We start from the raw sequence: 13,539 nt of genomic DNA, 5'->3' as shown, positions 1-13,539 counted from the left end.
GAGAATCGACTGTGTGACATACAGTAACATTGCATCACTGCCATCAACACCACTCGAGAGGCATATCGGTTGGATCTGTGTGTGTGTGTGTGTGTCTAAATGTAGCCAGCAATCAGAATTAAGCCTTGCGTGTTTCAGTTGGTGTTTAAGTGAGTCTGTCAAAGTGCATTAAAGCAAGTCAGAATATCTGAGCGAGTGAGTGTGTATGTTTGGGCTTGTGTGTGTGTGTGCGCGTGTCTGAGTGAGAGTTTGCCTACACCAACTAATGCTTAGAAGACAGTTTAATGTCTGTATTAGCGGGGGGGGGGATGAACCCAGTCCCATTCCCGTCAGCTTAAAACACGCAGAAATCACAGTTGAACGCTTTCATCGCGGTCAGTTCTACGCCTTACAGAACAGAAACAGGCCAGTGAAATAAAGGACCAGGTCTTAAATAGAACACATTCAGTTGACACTAATGTACCTTTAATGTCCATTATAAAACGGGTTGTTTGGATTCTGGATGCTTACTGGACGAGCAGCGTTCCAAGCCGTGCTGTATTGGCCTAGACAGGCACACCTAAGCCTGCTAACAGGTCCATCTGAATTCTCACGTCGCCTTCATAGGAATATCATGTTCACTTTGCTGTATTTCCCCTTGTTTCTAGCCTAGCATTCAGTTTGGTACAGTGGTCGGGTTAATATAAGCCTAGCTGTTTGCCTGTCCGACCTCGGAAACGACGTGTCAAATTTGAAATGCGATCTCCCCTGTACCATAGAGAGCGAACAGTGTCCAGAAAAGAGTGGTAACCTAGTTTCTCTTGAACATCGTGTAAGCTGCAACTCGCTTCCCTGAGGGCCATTCTACTGAGGAAAATCACGAGAGGAAAGTTACTATGGATGTGGTAAGGACAACGTGGTTGCTGATTGTCTTTCAAGGGTGGGCGGTTTTGTGTTTAGATGAGTATTATTTTGGTTGCGCTCGTTCCAGGGGGGTGGGAGTATTAAAAACATACTTTATTTGACCCGTTTCTGAAAACTTCAGAGTTTGAGGCAACTATATATATATGAAAAATATATTTAAAAAAAAAAGTGTTTGTTTTGTTTTCTATTTAATTGTTGACAGCCAGTTGACGCCATGTTTATATTGGAGAAGGCGACGCATAAGGAGTGACGCATTTAAGTGAAATTAAAATTGTTTTCTGTTGGTGGTGAGCAAACTTGTCTTAAGGGGGACCTTGTTACAGCTTGTGGTTTTTACATTTATGATTTGAGGTTGGAATTTTCCACACGTATAGCGCGTTAGCAACGATTGGTGTCACCTCGTTAGTCAGCATGTGTTACACCTAGTGCTGGCTTGTCCATCTCGTTAGTTGGAAGGTGTTTCACCTGTGCTGGCCCAGGTGATATTTATGAGCGGCTGGCCCAGTACTCAAGTTGTCTTGAGAGATATAGAGGGTTAACACGCCCCCTATTTTTGATTTCTAGACAAAACAATCCTTTATCTGATCTTCCCCTGATTTTTGTTTTGCACTACTTTTTTGTTTTGACTCCTGTCTTGAAGTTTGGTGTGTGGTTTTTTTCTTTTGTTTGCCTCTTCTTGGCAAAATTTCCTGGGCGCTCATGGTGGGTGTCTTTTAGGTTCCAGTTGTTGCTGCTAGTCAACTTTCAGCGGACAACAATTGTTGTTTGCTTCGCGTCGAGCCGAACAACGCCATTTACCTGTGACTCTATTCAGCACGTGGCACGGTCTCTTGTGCTTTATTGTTGAAATACACACACTTTGTCACAATAGCTATAAGGAATATGGTTGATAACTTGTCTGGCTTTAAATCTGTGCCTTTGATATGGCCATGAAATAGAAAATACACTCCCAACCCTATTCAGATGACGGATGGACAAAAAGTGCCTGAGAGATGAAGTCAATTCTGCAACTGTCCCAGCGGTGATTTACATCATGTGTGTCTGACTAAATCACTGTTAGGATTATATCAGAGCCATTTCCCCAGGCTACTGTTATACACTGCAGAGTGATTGTATTGTAAATGCTTCTGTGCCTTCCTAAACCGGATGGTGAACTTCAGGGAGCTACATGGATAACGCCTGCTGGCTGCTGCAGAGGAAGAAGCAGTGTCGACACCTCTGTGTAATCAGCTGCAGGAGATCTTCTTGGCCAGCCTCTGCTTTAGCCTCCATCTCCCTTTATCTTTCTCCTCTCCATTCCTTACCTCATCCCTCCATCGCCACACACACACACACACACACACACACAACAGAAGTGTCTCCTCTCTCTCGCCATCTCTGACCGCCCTCTCCATCTCTCGTTCTCTTCTGTCTCTCCTCCATTTACTCCCTCCCTCCCTCCAATCGCTACCAACACAAAAGCAGTCTGACAGGCTGGCAGACAGCTACTCTGGAGCGAGATAGCACCATAGTGACCAGGAAGGACCCTTTTATTTACAGGAGTCTTGGTAGAAAAAAAATCACCTGTCTCGCTACTCGGGAAAAATGTATTGTTGAGTTAGTTTGATTGAACAGGGTGAAGTTAGGGCACAAACACGACTACACCTCAGCTTAGCTGAAAATAGGCCTATAGCAACATCCACAGACCATACGAACCAGGCAGACACACAGACTATACACACACACAGTAACAAAATCAACTCCCCTCCATCCTCGGACACTGTCTGACTGAACACACATGCTGGTGTAGTAAACATACGCACATACTGAGGCTTGGTCACATGCTGGTAAACCCACACACCACTGTATTGGTTATCAGGTCCCTACGTCTCCTCCTGTGTCTCGTCCTGGTGCTGTCATCCTCCTCTCTCCAGAGGTCCTACTGTCAACAATACTTAGTTTATAGATGGGGGGGGGGGTGTACTACCCCGCACCCAGCTCCCTCCCTCTCTCCACCCCTCTGTCCCTTCATCCCTCACTCATCCATCACCCTGTCAATCAACCAGCGAAGGGTCAATCTACCCAGCACTCACCATCGCTGTTGTGCGCACGCACACGTCTGCTGGACCCATCTGAGCTCATCATAAGTGTGTGTCCACAGGGAGCTTGTCAGAATGACTGACAGCCCAGCTAAAGTAGATGGGGTGAAACTGCTCAGGGTGCTAGCCCGTTTTAAATTGACCATTGAGTCAATATATAATAAAGATGAACCCTTAGAAGAGACCGAACCAACGCCCACTTTAAAGATATAAAATGCACACACACACACATACGTTTGCTTTACTATCCTTGTGGGGACCAAACAATTAATTCCCATTCTTAATCTGATTTCATGTAACCCGCAAACCCAACCCTTAACCTAACCCTAACGCCAAATCCTTAACCTAACCCTAACGCCAAACCCTAAACCTAACCCTTAACCTAAAACTTAACCCTTAACCTAACCGTAACCCTTAACCTAACCCTAACGCCAAATCCTTAACCTAACCCTAACGCCAAACCCTAAACCTAACACTTAACCTAACCTAACCGTAACCCTTAACCTAACCCTAACGCCAAATCCTTAACCTAACCCTAACGCCAAACCCTTAACCTAACGCCAAACCTTAACCTAACCCTAACGCCAAACCCTAAACCTTAACCTAACACTTAACCCTTAACCTAACCGTAACCCTTAACCTAACCCTAACGCCAAATCCTTAACCTAACCCTAACGCCAAACCCTAAACCTAACCCTTAACCTAACACTTAACCCTTAACCCTTAACCTAACCATAACCCTTATCCTAACCGTAACCCTGAACCTAACCCTAACTCCTAACCCGGACCATAACCCTTAACCTAACCCTAACTCCTAACCCTTACCCTAATTCCTAGCCTAGCCTAGCCTAACCGTAACCCTAACTCCTAACCGTAACCCTTTACCCAACCCTAACTCCTAACCCTTAACCTAACCCTAACGCCAAATCCTTAACCTAAACCTAACGTCAAACCCTGACGCCAAACCCTAAAGCTTTAACCTAACACTTAACCCTTACCTAACCGTAACCCTTAACCTAACCCTAACGCCAAACCATAAACCTTAACAAAACACAACACTTAACCTAACACTTAACCTAACCGTAACGCCAAATCCTTAACCGAACCGTAACGCCAAATCCTTAACCTAACCCTAACGTCAAACCCTAAACCTAACCCTAACTCCTGACTGTAACCCTAACTCCTGACTGTAACCCTAACTCCTAACAGTAACCCTAACTGCTGACTGTAACCCTAACTCCTAACCCTAACCCTAACTCCTAACCCTAATCCTAAACCTAACTCCTAACCCTAACTCCTAACCGTAACCATACTCCTAACCCTAACTCCTAACCCTAACCCCTAACCCTAAACGTAATTCTCACCATAACCCTAATTATAACCCTAAACCTAACCCCTATACCAAAAATGGCACTTTTCCTTGTGGGGACCGGCAAGGATAGTGAAACCACGCAAGCATGCACACACACACAGACACACATGCACACACACACAGACACACACACGCTCTGTCCCACTCAGACAGCTCTGTTAGCAGTGCAGCCAGAAGTCTCATTACTGCAGTTCCTCAGAGAGACTCAGCACACTGCTGCAGTCTCAGTCTATACCCCAAATGGCACCCTATTCCCTTTATAGTGCACTACTTTTGACCAGAGCCTTTTAGGGCCCTGGTCAAAACTATTGCACTATGAAGGGAATAAGGTGCCAAATGGGACGCATATTTAAGTCTCACTGGCTGCTTCTCATTATGCTGCCTGGCCTCCACACATAGCAGAGCAGCCATTACCACAGGGCGTGGACCTTGTACACCACCCCACTAACACTGTAGACACAACCCTGCACACCACCCCATTACCACAGGGCCTGGACCCTGTACACCACCCCATTAACACTGTAGACACAACCCTGTACACCACCCCATTAACACTGTGGACACAACCCTGTACACCACCCCATTACCACAAGACCTGGACCCTGTACACCACCCCAATTAACACTGTCGACACAACCCTGTACACCACCCCATTACCACAGGGCCTGGACCCTGTACACCACCCCATTAACACTGTAGACACAACCCTATACACCACCCCATTAACACTGTAGACATAACCCTGTACACCACCCCATTAACACTGTAGACATAACCCTGTACACCACCCCATTAACACTGTGGATACAACCCTGTACACCACCCCATTAACACTGTAGACACAACCCTGTACACAACCCCATTAACACTGTGGACACAACCCTGTACACCACCCCATTAACACTGTAGACACAACCCTGTACACAACCCCATTAACACTGTAGACACAACCCTGTCCACCACCCCATTAACACTGTAGACACAACCCTGTCCACCGCCCCATTAACACTGTGGACACAACCCTGTACACCACCCCATTACCACAGGGCCTGGACCCTGTACACCACCCCATTAAGACTGTCGACACAACCCTGTACACCACCCCATTGCAACTGCAAATACTATTCAAACCCGTTGGACTTGAGAAAGGACCGTAACACCGCAGTAACGCCGCAGTAACGCCGCAGTAACGCCACAGTAACGCCGTAGTAACGCCGTAGTAACACCGTAGTAGCACCGCAGTAACACCGTAGTAACACCGTAGTAACACCGCAGTAACACTGCAGTAACACTGTAGTAACACCGCAGTAACACCGCAGTAACACCGTAGTAACACCGCAGTAACACTGTAGTAACACCGTAGTAACACCGCAGTAACGCCGCAGTAACGCCGATGTAACGCCGCAGTAACACTGTAGTAACACCGCAGTAACACTGTAGTAACACCGTAGTAACACCGCAGTAACACCGCAGTAACACTGCAGTAACACTGTAGTAACACAGCAGTAACACCGCAGTAACGCCGATGTAACGCCGCAGTAACACTGTAGTAACACCACAGTAACACTGTAGTAACACTGTAGTAACACCGCAGTAACACCGTAGTAACGCCATAGTAATGCCGCAGTAACGCCGTAGTAACACTGTAGTAACACCGCAGTAACACTGTAGTAACACTGTATTAACACCGCAGTAACACCGTAGTAGCACCGCAGTAACACCGTAGTAATGCCGCAGAAACACTGTAGTAACACCACAGTAAGACCGTAGTAAGACCGCAGTAACGCCGTAGTAACGCCGCTGTAACACTGCAGTAATGCTGCAGTAACGCCGCAGTAATGCTGCTATAACACCGCAGTAGCACAGTAGTAGCACCGCAGTAACACCGCAGTAACACTGTAGTAACACTGTAGTAACACTGCAGTAACACAGTAGTAACACCGCAGTAGTGCCGTAGTAACACTGTAGTAACGCCGCAGTAACACCACTGTAACACCGTAGTAACGGCGCAGTAACACCGTAGGAACACCGTAGTAACACCGCAGTAACGCAGTAGTAACGCTGCAGTAACGCTGCAGTAACACCGTTATAACACCGCAGTAATGCCGCTATAACACCGCAGTAGCACCGTAGTAGCACCGCAGTAACACCGCAGTAACACTGTAGTAACACTGTAGTAACACCGTAGTAACACCGTAGTAACACCGTAGTAATACCGCAGTAATGCCGCAGTAACACCGTAGGAACACCGTAGGAACACCGCAGTAACGCTGCAGTAACGCAGTAGTAACGCTGCAGTAACACCGTTATAACACCGCAGTAACGCCGCTATAACACCGCAGTAACACTGTAGTAACACTGTAGCAACACTGCAGTAACACAGTAGTAACACCGCAGTAGTGCCGCAGTAACACTGTAGTAACGCCGCAGTAACGCCGCAGTAACACTGTAGTAACACCACTGTAACACCACAGTAACACCGCAGTAACACCATAGTAACACTGCAGTAACGCCACAGTAACGCCGCAGTAACACCGCAGTAACACCGTAGTAACACCGTAGTAACGCCGCAGTAATGCCGCAGTAACACCGTAGGAACACCGTAGGAACACCGTAGGAACACCGCAGTAACGCTGCAGTAACACCGCAGTAACACCGTAGTAACACCCCCCCGTAGTAACACCGCAGTAACACCGCAGTAACACCGTAGTAACACCGTAGTAGCACCGCAGTAATGCCGCAGTAACACCGTAGGAACACCGTAGGAACACCGCAGTAACGCTGCAGTAACGCAGTAGTAACGCTGCAGTAACACCGTTATAACACCGCAGTAACGCCGCTATAACACCGCAGTAACACTGTAGTAACACTGTAGCAACACTGCAGTAACACAGTAGTAACACCGCAGTAGTGCCGCAGTAACACTGTAGTAACGCCGCAGTAACACTGTAGTAACGCCGCAGTAACGCCGCAGTAACACCACAGTAACACCGCAGTAACACCGCAGTAACACCATAGTAACACTGCAGTAACGCCACAGTAACGCCGCAGTAACACTGCAGTAACGCTAACAATGTGAGCTGAGGCCTACTCATGGCCATTGGCCAGTGCTGACCACTACATACAGCAGGGGTCAGTAATGTCTGACTCTGAAGCTCCACTACTACTACTGGCTCTGGGTAGGAGCTGCTCCTCAGGTCTAGGATCAGTTTACATACCCCAATTCTAACCTTTACCAAAGGTGACACACACACAGAACTGACCTTAGATCGGTTAGCTTAGATACGCTCTCGCTCTCCTTCAATAGAGCAGGCTAAGTACAACGGAGTGTGAGAGAGAAAAAGATAGGGAGGCTGTGTATGTGTGTGAGCGTACCCGTGTATGAGTTTGAGCGTACATGTGTGAATGTCTCAAATCAGCCCGCTGTAAGAACAACTTCTGCACATCTTTCCTTTACTCTGAACAACCTTTAGAAACGTTAAATTAGGACAGACCCTATCACTTCACAACTCTTGACTGTTGCTTCAGGCTTGAATCAAAATCGGCACGCCAGTGTTTTGAGGGCCGGAATAAGGCATGTGACAAGCGCAATAACAGAACAGCTTTTCTCACGGCCTTTAGACACAGCCCATCAGCCCAGGTTGGCACCCTGTCCATCACGTATCACAACACGCCATCTTACACTACACCATAGCTACCATGACAGGCACCGACATTACATGGATTTAGTTCCGGTTTGTAAACTGCAGCAAGGAAAGGAAATACTCTTGACGTTAGACTACTTTAACCCGCGTCTCATCAGAACACAACAAAAATCCACGAAGTAAGGAAGCAGAGGAAATACTCTTGACACCTTGAAGTCTACTTCATCTAAATCCAGTAATGTAAGAATACAGATTACCAACGCTGCCTGGGATTATTGGGTGAGATAATATGCAGTGAAGTAATGGTGCTTAACATCTCACAGTGAAACGGAAGGAGAGGCGAGAGAGTGAGAGACAGAACGTGAGAGAGACAGAGACAGAAAAAGAGAAAGCTACGAGTAGAGACAAAGACAAGGGGGAAGAGGCAGAAACGGAGCGAGAGCCAAACTCCAGTCAGTGTGTCAGTTAGTCCCGGCCACGCGTCTCACCTGAGTGTCTCAGCCATGCGTCTCAGGTCCTCGTTCTGCTGTTTCAGTCTCTCCAGCTTGGCCAGGATCTTGGACAGCTCTCTGCTGGATCTCTCCGGGTGCTCGCTGTCCTTCACAAGGTGACCTCCGATGTAGAACAGCAGTGTGCCCCACGCCAGGAGCACGAGCATGATCCAGCGCCACGAACCTGCCCATGGGCGCATCTTTCACCCCTCTGGGGCTGGGGTGGAGGGGTGAGGGATGGGGGGGGGGGAGGGGTGAACAGCACTCCCGTCACAATAGGCCTTGAGGCATGGTGAGAATGCCGGAGGGCGTAGGGGGGGAGGGGGGAGGACGGAGATGGTGAGAGGTAGTTCAGGTAGGGTTGGTGGGGTTAGTTAATGCATGGCTATGGTTCCTCCAGGGAGTTAGGATGTCCGAGTCCTCTCTGGTCTAGGCTGGACTGGGCGTGTGCTGATCCTGGGTCTGGTAGTCTGGTCTGTCACCCTCTGTGTCTCTGTAGTCTTGACTGACTGATTGGCAGATGTCTCTCTGGGTCTCTATGAAGTGGTCTTCTCTCTGTTCAAAGAGCAAACAAAGTAGGGTTGGTCACTGACAAAATCTGAGAGAAACTGCAGCCCTTATCTTCCTCCTCCACCCGTCCTCTCTTTCTCTGTGATAAACCAGAGTCAGGTGCCCCTCGCTATATGAATTCACCACACAGCAGTAAACAAACGCCACATGCCACTCAGCATTACATCAACAAACTGGCTGAAAACACCACAAACCCACTTCTACACACCACAAACGCACCAGTTAACTTAACACAAACCTACCGAGCGCAAAACAAAAAAATCCACCGCTGATCAGAGCACAACCAACGGCTAACTGCCTGTGAGAGAGAACACTGAAAATAGAAACGTGGCTACCGGTACTTCCCTTGTCTAATAATAAAACTGGGTTAAACCATTGTTATGTGGAGGAGCGTGTGGATGTCAGCATAGAGGTCTACTCCCCTCTATTTGAGGAGAGATCCCCCCCGACACAGCTCTGTTCACATACATACACTCCTCCCCCAGGACCCTGGCCACACACACAGTCTCAGAGCAGGCAGGGAGATCACACACAGACACACACATTTTTGACATCACAGGCCAGCAACGAGTTGAACGGTTCAGCAACGATAATGGATATGGCTGAATATTCTATGTTCATTACAGGGGATATAGAATACTTATCCCTTCATTACAAATGACTGGCAGGCTGGCTGAATACATAAGAGACTAGTTAGTTATGGATTTCTGTGTGGAGAATATACAATGTATTATAGATTGTAGCAGTGGTTTGGGGCGAGCGTGAACAAAGGGCGGACTCAATTAATTAATCAGCAGACTGACCTTCAGCTGCGTAGTGCTGCCTGCTTGTCTGTCAAGTTTCAAGTACAGTGAAATGGCTTTCGTGCTCTTTCCCGACAATACAGTAATCAACATCGGTAGTACTATACATTATATATATATATATATAATATATATATATATTAAAGTCAAGTAGAACAAAAACACACAAGAAATAGAAATAAGAAGAACCACGAGAAAGCAAGCACAGTAAACTATATACAGGGTCAGTGCCAATACCATACTGTACGTGCAATGTGCAGGGATAGCAGGGATAATGCAGTGGTTGAAGACTCTTATTTGGGTCAGAAAAGTGTATTGAAATGACTTAGGAACTGTGATCACTTTGGAGAGTTGTGTGACCACTTTGGAGACACCAGTTCGTCCTCTCACACAAACTCAACAAAGATCAACGTGTTTAATCAACTTAGAATTTCACAACCAAAAAGTCAAATCAACTGACACAATATAACAGCTGTGTTGACTAAAAATGTCATGTTCAGATGTTTCTCACATCTCTCTCTAGTCTCTCTCTTTCTAGTCTCTCTCTCTAGTCTCTCATCTCTTTCTAGTCTCTCTCTAGTCTCTCGTCTCTCTAGTCTCTCGTCTCTCTCTAGTCTCATCTCTCTCTAGTCTCCATCTCTCTAGTATATCTCCTCTCTCTTTAGACTCTCTCTAGTCTCTCGTCTCTCTCTCTAGTCTCTCGTCTCTCTCTCTAGTCTCTCTCTAGTCTCTCTCGTCTCTCTCTCTCTCTAGTCTCTCTCTCCCTAGTCTCTCTCTAGTCTCTCTCCTCTCTCTCTCTAGTCTTTCTCTAGTCTCTCTCTCTCTCTAGTCTCTATCTAGTCTCTCTCTCTCGTTTCTCTCTCTCTCTCTCTCGTCTCTAGACTCTCTAGTCTCTAGTCTCCCTCTTCTCTCTCTCTAGTCTCTCTATCGTCTCTCTCTCTAGTTTCTCTCTAGTCTCTCGTCTCTCTCTCTAGTCTCTCTCTCTCTCTCTCGTCTCTCTCTCTAATCTCTCTCCTCTCTTTCTCTCTAGTCTCTCTCTGTCTAGTCTCTCTCTCTCTCTAGTCGTTCTCTCTCTCTCTAGTCTCTCTCTCTCTCGTTTATCTCTCTCGTCTCTCTCTCTCTCGTCTCTAGACTCTCTCTAGTCTCTAGCCTCTTTCAAGTCTCTGTCTAGTCTCCCGTCTCCCTCTCTCTCTCTCTATTGTCTCTCTCTAGTCTCTCTCTCTCTAGTCTCTCTCTCTCTCTAGTCTCTCTCTCTCGCCTCTCTCTCTAGTCTCTCTAGTCTCTCTCGCTCTCTAGTCTCTTTCTCTCTAGTCTCTTTCTCTCTAGTCTCTCTCTCTCTAGTCTCTCTCTCTCTAGTCTCTCGTCTCTCTCTAGTCTCTCTCTAGTCTCTCGTCTCTCTCTAGTCTCTCGTCTCTCTCTCTAGTCTCTCGTCTCTCTCTCATGTCTATCTCTAGTCTCTTTCTCGCCTCTCTCTCTCTCTAGTCTCTCTCTCTTCCTAGTCTCTCTCTAGTCTCTCTCCATCTAGCCTCTCTCTCTAGTCTTTCTCTAGTCTCTCTCTCTCTCTAGTCTCTATCTAGTCTCTCTCTCTCGTTTCTCTCTCTCTCTCTCGTCTCTCTCTCGTCTCTAGACTCTCTCTAGTCTCTAGTCTCCCGTCTCCCTCTTCTCTCTCTCTAGTCGCTCTATCGTCTCTCTCTCTAGTCTCTCTCTCTCGTCTCTCTAGTCTCTCCCTCTCTCTCTCGTCTCTCTCTCTCTAGTCTCTCGTCTCTAGTCTCTCATCTCTTTCTAGTCTCTCTCTCTAGTCTCTCATCTATCTCTAGTCTCTCATCTCTCTCTAGTCTCTCATCTCTCTGTAGTCTCTCTCTCTAGTCTCTAGTCTCTCGTCTCTCTCTCTAGTCTCTCTCTCTCTCTCTCGTCTCTCTCTCTAGTCTCTCTCCTCTCTTTCTCTCTAGTCTCTCTCTGTCTAGTCTCTCTCTCTAGTCGTTCTCTCTCTCTCTAGTCTCTCTCTCTCGTTTATCTCTCTCTCGTCTCTCTCTCTCTCGTCTCTAGACTCTCTCTAGTCTCTAGCCTCTTTCAAGTCTCTGTCTAGTCTCCCGTCTCCCTCTCTCTCTCTCTAGTCTCTCTATCGTCTCTCTCTAGTCTCTCTCTCTCTCTAGTCTCTCTCTCTCTCTCTCTCTAGTCTCTCTCTCTAGTCTCTTTCTCTCTCTCTAGTCTCTTTCTCTCTCTCTAGTCTCTCTCCTCTCTCTAGTCTCTCTCTCTCTAGTCTCTCTCTCTCTAGTCTCTCCCTCGTCTCTCTCTTTCGTCTCTCTCCCTCGTCTTTCATCTCTCACTCTCTCTCACCAACACTGCTAGGCCTGTATGATCAACGCTCAACCACCGGCCTAGTGCCTATATACCATCCCAGCTAAAGTTATAATCCTGAATGCTGTTGTTTTGCTGTTAAATAACTGATTTAAGCTACTTAAGACTTAAGGCGTCCACCAACAACATGTTGGTGCTGGACAATGTGACCAGGGAGATTTTAAGAAATCTACCGTACCCATATGCATTGGGTGTGTAACCCATTAGGCCAACCACCCACGGCGCCCAGAATGACACAAATCCCATTTAGATGTTGGGAGTTAATCTGAACAGAATATACCACTCCTGTAATGAAGCATCCGACAAAACAAAATGCAATTCGCGGGAAAAAGGCCATTCTAAAGGCCATTCTAAAACAGCACCTGAAGGATATTGAAAGAACGTTGATGAAAAACAAGAGGACAGGAGAAAAATGGCATAATGAGGTCGTCTTTCATCAGCACCGTGCGTGGAAAAAGGCCTAGCTCATTGTTGTCTTGCGGCTGTCAGTGAAAAGCATCGGAAACACGTGTGAAGATAATGTGTCTTCTGTGTAATAAAAGATGTCAAGACAAAAAAAGAAGGGATGGGGTGTGACGAAGAGAGAACAGGTACTTCTCTCCCCAGAATGCACTCAGCTGTCTCCCACCAATTCTTCCACATTCAGTGTTTCGTGTGAATCGTTTGCCGCTTGATTGTTTCTGTTTTACGAATTCACCATCACATATATGTCACCAGTAGCAAACGTACCATTCGGTTACATTCATTTCTGTTAATGCGCTGTATGCCTAATTAGATCTAGAGTCATTTACCATTCTCATTCTCAGAGTGGAAACGTTGTTTGCAGAGTTCCCGTTACACTTGTGAGAAGCAAGTCTGGGTTTACTTTATAACCATCATTTACGAGTTGTCCATTCCCCCCCGTTCATTGCCTTTTATTTGGAGTGCTCCATGTGAACAGTGAGCGTTGGTCTGGTTTCTCTGTCCTGATAATGTCGAGGGAGTGCGCGCCTGAGCAAGCATAGAAGTACCTGGCCTGCTGCGTGGAAATGTAGGAAAGTGCCCACTTGATTTCTGGTTGTCTTATTCACCATGTCCACCACTAATAAGCTGAGCTTCTCAAGTCATTCTTTATTCACCAGACACAGGTGTGAAACATCCATTGCGGATGATAGACTAATAGTTCCTCACAGTAGAGGCCTATTTGAAAAATATTTACAACAACCCCCCCCCGTTGATAATCACTAAGCCTCGGTGTGAAAGAACAAAATATGATCATCTGATGATCCCATATATCCAGTGGAAACGTCTTAAAATAACTTTCCCTTGAGCAAAAACAGT

At 46.7% G+C, this 13,539-nt stretch overlaps 1 protein-coding gene across 1 annotated transcript in view; it reads right to left on the bottom strand.

The window, feature by feature from the left end:
- Window positions 1–13,539, bottom strand: part of LOC135507938 (alpha-(1,6)-fucosyltransferase-like) — a 113,872-nt gene that overhangs the window by 25,826 nt on the left and 74,507 nt on the right. The window contains 1 exon segment of the mRNA XM_064927744.1: window positions 8,486–9,043. Coding sequence (XP_064783816.1) covers window positions 8,486–8,688 — 203 coding nt within the window. The 5' untranslated portion in view covers window positions 8,689–9,043.

This window comes from Oncorhynchus masou, chromosome 21 (genome assembly GCF_036934945.1).
Source record: "Oncorhynchus masou masou isolate Uvic2021 chromosome 21, UVic_Omas_1.1, whole genome shotgun sequence".
Classification (NCBI taxonomy): domain Eukaryota; kingdom Metazoa; phylum Chordata; class Actinopteri; order Salmoniformes; family Salmonidae; genus Oncorhynchus; species Oncorhynchus masou.
This window is presented reverse-complemented; position numbering and strand designations above follow the sequence as displayed.